At 39.6% G+C, this 8,492-nt stretch overlaps 1 protein-coding gene across 1 annotated transcript in view; it reads right to left on the minus strand.

Annotated features, from left to right (window-relative positions):
- Positions 1–11: 11 nt before the first annotated feature.
- The window catches only part of LOC144524662 (caspase-3-like), an 11,040-nt gene continuing 2,559 nt past the window's right edge, over positions 12–8,492 (minus strand). Inside the window, exons 3-7 of the mRNA XM_078261078.1 lie at positions 8,466–8,492; positions 6,355–6,483; positions 2,897–3,072; positions 1,321–1,435; positions 12–751 (exon numbers count right to left, since the gene is read on the minus strand). The exon at positions 8,466–8,492 is cut by the window's right edge and continues 137 nt beyond it. Of these exons, the coding sequence (XP_078117204.1) occupies positions 513–751; positions 1,321–1,435; positions 2,897–3,072; positions 6,355–6,483; positions 8,466–8,492 (686 nt within the window). The 3' untranslated portion in view covers positions 12–512. The remainder of the gene's footprint in view (positions 752–1,320; positions 1,436–2,896; positions 3,073–6,354; positions 6,484–8,465) is intronic.

The following is an 8,492-nucleotide window of genomic DNA, read 5'->3' on the forward strand; positions in this document are numbered from 1 at the left end:
ATGACCAGATATTTTATGATGATCTCTGCTTGTGCATTTATTGCATTCAAAAACATTTAAAAAAAGCAGACATGTTTTAAGTAGCAAACAGCATTAAGTTTATGTAGTTAAAAAAACAGAAGTCCACATTTCCACGCTTCTGCTAATGAATCTAGTGTGTAATCACTGAAACAGGCTTATTGAAAATGCAGCCCTGAAAATGGTCCCGACACCGTTTAGTATCTTGTCTGCAACACACAATGATCAGAGATAGAATTAAAAGTGGTTTAGGTTTTATCTAAAAGATCACGACACTAAAAACAAAATCATAAAAAAAAACAAAAAAAAAGTTCAGGCTCAACATAAACCTCACTGATATTCTAATGTTGACTGTGCATTTGGGTAGTCACATTAAAACTAATGTTATCCTGTTTTACAGAAATCAGGCTGCTTTGAAGGTAAAATAGACGGATGTGAAATAAGTGCTACCGGCACAGTCACTTGTGACTCGGTTTCCCACAGCTTAGCCGTTTTCATGCGTAGAAATCAGGAAAGTAGAAGTCTTTGGTCAACATGGAGACGATGCAGGGGATCTGCTTCTTGCCACTAAATCCCGGCTTGTAGTTGGAGGACTCAAAGTGGAGCGCCACCTTGCGGTTGACGCGGGTCATGATCTGCATCAGCTCCAGCTCTCCGCTGAAACGCGTCAACATCTCGCACAGCGCCTGCATGAACCAGGAGCCGTTGGTCATGTTTCTCCATGAGTAGTAGCCTGCAGGACGAGTCACGTTACGAGTGTACTGCCATTTCATTATGGATCATAAACATACCAGGGCTGCACAATATATCATATATATATATATATATATATATTATATATTATTTATATTTTTTTTTATCGGTATCGCAATAAACACGTCGTGAAAGGCTGCGACGTATCGCAAGAGACACTCAGAGATTTTTTGAGTAAGTTGAAAGAGTATCAGTAGAAAACTGCAATTTAAAATGTAAGCCATTCATTAACATGAAACAAGTTGGTCAGACCGGGGATGTCATTCTCTTTTTAATGGTGCTTTTTTATGTCCAATAAAATAATGTTGGAAATGATTATTATTTTTGTTTTTTAAATTCAACAAGCAATTTGTTGCATTTTAGCAGAATACTTAAAGCAGCAAGGCAGAACTGAGTACATGTTTTTATGGCAAATGTCGTTATCGCATATTATATATTTTCCTCGTATCGTGCAGCTCTAAAAACATACTGAATAGCAGGGCTTTAAAGAAATTAGTAATTCCCAGGACAAAAAGTCTTTTCTGCCACTTCCGTTGTTCAGTGTGTTACCTGGAGCGGTGGAATAGGCATACAGGAAGTCTGCCTCCACAGGAATCCTCTCTGATGTTTGAGCATCGACGCTGTCGACCTCAATCCCGTTATCCAGCGCCTTCCCACGGCACGCCTCAAAAGGAAATCCAGGTAAATATAACATACAATATGCACATTAAAACTGGGATAGGCAGTTTTTTCTGGTATCATCGGGCAAATGATATACTGGCATACTGATCTTTCAGCATGTGGTAATTAAAGTGGACTGACAGATAACTAGACTTCCGCATCTCCTCTTGGCTCTGTTTCCAGCCTTTAGAAAACTAGTCCCTGACTGGGGACTATGGCCAATCACAGACCATTTCAGAGCGAGGGCGTTCCTATTGGCTGTTCTACAAAACGCAGGTGCACGTACACATCCCTTCAGGTAGTCAAAGCCTGATTCAATGATAGAAGATTCTGCAGAAAAAGTTGCTATTCTAGCATTGGCAACAACTGAATACACTGCAAAGCAAATCCCCAAAAATAAGTAAGACTTTTAAAAAAAAAGGTCTAAAAGAGAGTCTGACAATAAATGCAACATATGTCAAACATTCCAGAGGGCATGTGGTTTAAAAAGCTACAATAACAACCAGCGGTGATTGTTGTGCAATTCCGATTTTATCTAAATCACATCTCTGAATTTAGACTTTTGCCTTTACATGTACATAAAATGTTCAATGTCTTATATTCGAAACCTGGCATCAAATAGGAAGAAAAACACAACATATTACTGTTGAGTCCTTTTTGCAAACTTAGACAAAGTCTACCAAACCTTACACTACAAAACAAGCATCTCCAAGCACAGCCGTAGACAGGGCTGTAGTACAGGAGTCCGGACTCTGACTCGAGGCGCTTTTCTGTGGCTCTGACTCGTCTGTATTTGGACTCAGACTTGTCTCAGACTCGGCCATTGGACTCCAAATATTCTAGTTGGTCTCGACCGAGTCCAGCACTATATGCTTTAGTTCTAAAGTAACTTCCTCCTTCAAAACAAAACCATAGATGGAGCGCGCTCGTTGAGAAAACAGGTGTTGGTTTAAGTTCAAATCCATCTAGAACAGGCATTGAGATTGGTTGCCTGGTATACACCTGGCTGCAACATATTCCTCAATCATCAGGCTTCAATCATTTTCATTTTGGCCACAGACACAATGTCAACGAGCAGTTTGTACTATGAATTCGTCAGGACAAGTAAAAAGTTAAATAATGGGAACATTTCCATTTTATATTTTAAGTAAATAATGTGGCCTAATTTGACCCGTTCTTTCTACGATCTTGACTGTCTCTCATTTGGACTCGGTCTTGACTTGGACTCGGTCTTGACTCGGTCTCGACTAGTCCTGGTCTTGGACTTGTCTTGGACTCGACAAAGGTGGACTTGACTACAGCCCTGGCCGTAGCAAGGATTTTGGAAATCAGTGTCCTAGTTAGCGACGTCTCCGTCTACAAGCATTATAGGCACATTGCCTGAAAGTGATGGCACAAGATGAACAGGTATTGTTTCAACTAGTACACGTGTATGTGTGTGGTAACGTGGGTATATTTAACCAACCTGTATGAAGAAGAGCTTGGGTTTCCCCACCAGACTCTTACAGCGATCTCCTTTAAAGTATTCTGTCAGCTTCTCCAACCTTTCAAAGCCGTCGGTGCCATATATCACGCCCTCGTCTCCGTGACTTAGCAACACACATGCAAATGATGCACTCTTACTGTGGTCCTCCTTGGATGCTAGTGACACGCACACAGGGACAGACAGAAAATAAGACAAGAGTTACATTATTAGTCCAGATACGCTCTCATCTGAAATTATTATCATCTTGAGGACAGTGCAGATATTGCAGATATTTTAGCATCTCGCAGTTATCGTTCTCAGACTGCAAAACATACAGGTCTGGCATGGATGGCTACTCAACAGTTCCCAAAGACAGTAGAGTAGTACACTGTGTGCAAAATTATTAGGCAGGTTGTATTCCTGAGGATTTATTGTATTGTATGGTAACAAATACATTGCTCTCAATCAATCAGAAATGTTAATAAACCTCAAATCTGAATATTTAATTTAATTTTAAGGAAAAGTGAGTTTGGGCTTTCTCAGGACAATATCTAGGTGCAGAATTATAATGCAACTAAATGAAAAACTAAAATTTTCCCATCTCACTTGTTTATTTTAATTTCTTAGAGTAAGAATAAAACTCAAAATGTACAAATAAACACTTCTGACATTTGAAGAAGATATTCAGTGACCAATATAGCCACCCTTCTTTTCAATAACTGTCATGAGCCTTCCATCCATGGAATCTGTTAGTTTCTTGATCTGTTGATGATCAACTTTTTGTGCAGCAGCAACCACTGCATCCCAAATGCTGTTCAAAGAGGTCTTCCCTCACTGTAAATCTCACGTTTAAGAAGGGCCCACAAGTTCTCAATGGGATTTAGGTCAGGTAAGGAAGGGGGCTATGTCATTAGTCTGTCATCTTTAAGGCCTTTGCTGGCTAGCCATGCAGTGGAGTACTTGGATGCATGTGATGGAGCATTGTCCTGCATAACAATCATGGACTTCTTGAAGGATATAGACTCTTTCCTGTACCACTGCTTGAAGAAAGTATCTTCTAAAAACTGGCAGTAGTTTTGGGAGTTGATTTTAAGTCCATCTTCAACCCGAAAAGGTCCAACTAGCTCATCCTCAATAATAGCAGCCCACACCAGTACCCCACCTCCACCTTGCTGGCGTCTGACTCGAAGTGGAGCTCTGTGCCCATTAGTAATCCAGCCACGGGCCCATCCATCTGGTCCGTCAAGAGTCACTCTCATTTCATCGGTCCATAAAACCTTTGAAAGATCTGTCTTCAGATATTTCTTGGCCCATTCTTGACGTTTCAACTTATGAGTTTTGTTAAGTGGTGGTCGTGTTTCAGCCTTTCTTACCTGGGCCATGTCTCTGAGCACTGAACACCTTGTACTTCTGGACAGTCCAGGTAGGTTGCATTTCTGGAATATGGCGGCACTGGAGGTTAATAGGTTCCTGGTAACTTCACGTTTAATTCTTCTCAAGTCTCTAGCAGTTAAGCTGCGTCTTTTTTTCTCCACGTTTCTTGCGACCCTGTTTTCACTATTTGCAACAAAACGTTTGATTGTTCGGTGATCACGCCTCAATAGCTTTGCTACTTTACAATGGCATTGGCATTGGAATTTTACAATTTTGGACTTTTCAGAGTCTGTTAAATCTCTTTCTTTTTTTTGCCCATTTTGTCTGAGGTAAAGAAGCTGCCTAATAATTATGCACACCTTGATATAGGGTGTTGATCAATTAGGCCACACCCTCCCTCATTACATAAATGCACATCACTTGATAATGCTTAAATCAAATTAGCATTCAAGTTTATATAGCTTGGAATTGGAAAATATGCATGAAAATGACAATAAGGTCAAAATACTCACTTGCCTAATCATTTTGCACAGTGTAGAGTTACGGTAATAAGTGCGTTTGGGAATTAAAGAGTCGCCACACTCAGACGCTGCCATCTAGTGGTTGCTGCATGCTCCTGTGGCAATGCAGTCTATATAAACAGCTGTTGAACAGCTATTTTGTATCAGTTTCTGTATTTATTTTATTATATATATATATTTTATTTAGTTTACTGTCTTTCATATTAATGTATAATATGTTTGTCTGTTTATGTATGCACCAACTACCAAAGTAAATTCCTTGTAAGTGTAACTCACTTTGGCAATAAATCTGATTCTGAATCTGAAATGCAGCAATTGTCACCATTGGCTGTTCCAATCAGTCGACAAATTGATTGTACATGGCAGTGTGAGAGGATGGGAAACATTCTTTTTCTTTAAACTTTAAAGTGCTCATATTATGCTTCTTGGCTTTTTCCCTTTCCTTTATAGTGTTAAATATCTTTTTTGTGTACATTATAGGTTTACAAAGTGAAAAAGCCAAAAGTCTATCCCAAAGGGACTCACCATCTTCCAGAGAAAACACTGTTCACAAACTGCTCCAAACAGCTCTATTGTAGTCCAGCCTTTAATTCTGTGACAAGCGCTCGTCACTTTGTAACACATCGTTATCATAGACAGTAAAATGAATGGACAATGTGACCCGTAGACTTCCACGGAGACCAGTGAAGGCCATTAGAAGCACTTTTCCGGTAAGCGCTGAGCGTTACTGCGCAGCCTCCAACTGAGCTTGTCGACGTCAATGTGCCGTGAGCAACGTGTCTGAAAGTTGTAAGTCTTCTGGTAGCTGTGCCAAGAGAAATCTCAATCATTCCCAATCTAGCAGAGACGGAGAGCGTAGGTATATGTAAGGAGATAACATAGGCACAGGCTAATTATTGCTAACTAAAATGCTAGTTAACATTAGTAATTAAACTTAAACAGCTAATGTAAGTCGAAACTGCCTGCGAGCTTCTCCTGTACTGTACGATAATTTCTCTACTATCCGACAGTAAGTCGCGTGGTTATGACACAAACGTTAGCCTATTTTTACAAAAACATCTACTACGGAGCCATAACGTGAGGTACAAGGTAATGGAGCCTTTTATACATTGTCATGTTTCTTTAGAAATAAACAATGCACAAATAGTCTTTAAACGCTTCAGATGTAAAGTTATTCGCTGTCAAAGTGATGCCAAAATGAATGGCAGTCAATGGAATGCTAACGGGAGGTGATGGCTTGTTAACATCAAAATGGCGCCATAGTAGGTACGCTTTGCGGAGGCTGGCTTACCCCCTTGGTTATTATGCCCGCCTAGCTGCTAGCGTGGCACGCCCTCATACTCTGCAACTGACTAGCTGGTAGTCCGTACCTAGCTACTGCGCATGTGTGACTCCCAACAAAGATGGAACAGAAGTGAGATGCCTCACTCTGTAGCTTAGAAAAAGTATAGAAAATTAAACCACATAAACCTATTCTGGTACAACCTCTAAATATAATTATTAACCTGAAAATAAGCATAATTTGAGCACTTTAAATAAATAAAAAACCATAGTTTCTATTACCACTAGACAACAGTTGTTTCATCTCCGCCACGGTCTGATCAGTGTTCTCATTGATCTTATAACCCAGCTCAGAGAAGGTCTTTTTAACAGCAGCAGCATCTTCATCCGTCCCGTTCCGAGCATCCATCCCTGGAGAGAGACACACGCAAACACACAGGTAGAAATGCAGTAGTCGGCAGCTACAATCATGAGCGTACATTTCATCTAACGGATGAAGATAATAGCAATTATTGAAGGGGACACAAATAATACAGCCACAATTGTACTTGTAGAGGATATGTGTAGTTGTGCGACTCCAGTAAGTAGACTGGCAAGGCTATTTTATTCACTTTAAACATCGGATGAAGTGACTCTTTTCTCTAATACAGATGATGCTGAACTGAGAACTGAGCCTCCTAGCGAGCAAGCTAACCAACTAGCCAGCCAGCCACTTAAATAGTAAAGTTTAACAACTTCATGTTTCATTCACACACTCTTGTCACAGCGTAGAAAAGCACAACGCTCTCACCAGATGAGTGACAACTTTGTTAGGCTCGTTTTTTTGTAACTAGTGAAAGCACTGTGGGTGGAATTAGCAAGCTAACATTAGCTAGCTAATTAACTATCCATCAAGCTACCAAACAAGCTAAGTAACTTTATAACTGCTAACACAGTGGACTCATGGAAAAATACATCATTTTTTTTGTCATGACTAATTAATTAACGACTCAGCATAATCTGTATTAGAGAAAAGAATCACTTTATCCGATGTTTAAAGCGAAAAAAACAGCCTTGCCAGCCTACTTACTGACGCAATTCGATCTCTCCCACGAGTCCAACCGGACTTCTGTGTACGTTAATGTAAACAAGCGGTGGACCAAACCACAATGAGGCAAAGGAGGGGGGCCTCAAAATGTTTCTAAACTTAAAACCAGTGATGGGAATAACGGCGTTATAAATAACGGCGTTACTTTTTTTCAGTAACGAGTAATCTAAATGATTACTCTTCCCATCTAATAACGCCGTTACCGTTACTGCCAAAAAATGCGAAGCCTTACTATATTTTAAGCTATTTTTTTTATCAGACCAACTAGATCTCTGAGTCTGAGCCGAGAGGCAAATACTTATTTTTACTGTTCTTCCTTGGTTAGTGGGCAGTGCACGACGCAAGCGCATAAATGCTGACGATTGGCTGAGGTTGAGTAAAATGTCATGGTTAGCCAATCAGAGGTAGAGTTGGGCGGGTGTTTCGAAAGCACGCATAGTCGGACACACAAGAACAACACAAGCGAGTCAGTCAACGAGAGAGAGACAGGTATGGCGTATATAGATCAGGCCACTTACGTTATTTGCACTACAAAGAGTGTATATATTTGTTATTTATTTTTGGTATAGTGCTTAACAAGCATAATTTAATTTTGCCCAGTTGTGGCCTGTTGAGGTCTTATTATATACTTATATCAGTCTTATATCTTATACTTATTTGTATCGATCCACTATATAAACATAATATCTACATACATGGCATTTGATTGGAGGCTAGTCTCACTTTGTCCCACAGCAACATTAAAATAGTTTAGATTTGTGTACATTGTTTCTGTTAATAATGTATTGTATTAAGTGTCCATTTCATTATAATATTCAGATTTATCATAAATAATTGAACATGCACATGTATTTTGAGGTTCCATTAAAGAGGGGTAGGTGGAGGCGGGGTCACATTTGAGCATTTAAAAATGTACTTAGTAACGCAATAGTTACTTTCTGAAGTAACTAGTTACTTTGATAATTTGTAACTATATAACTAATTTAGTTACTTTTTGGAAGAAGTAACTAGTAACTGTAACTAATTACTTTTTAAAAGTAACTTGCCCAACACTGGGGGGACACATGGTGGTGGGTCCCAGTTGCTGTATAAATCACACATTGTTAGTAAAATGGGGGTGACACATTGACACACACACGAGACTTGTTTGTTGTCTGTTATTCAATTTACAGAACATTTGTGCAAGTGACTGCGAAATTAAAGAAGTGTGTGTGTGTGTGTGTGTGTGTGTGTGTGTGTGTGTGTGTGTGTGTGTGTGTGTGACACTTGTTAAATGGGTGACTGTAATATAGGTAAAATAGGTTACTTGTGCTACGGTGGAAGTTCTTATTGT

This window comes from Sander vitreus, chromosome 10 (assembly GCF_031162955.1).
Source record: "Sander vitreus isolate 19-12246 chromosome 10, sanVit1, whole genome shotgun sequence".
Classification (NCBI taxonomy): domain Eukaryota; kingdom Metazoa; phylum Chordata; class Actinopteri; order Perciformes; family Percidae; genus Sander; species Sander vitreus.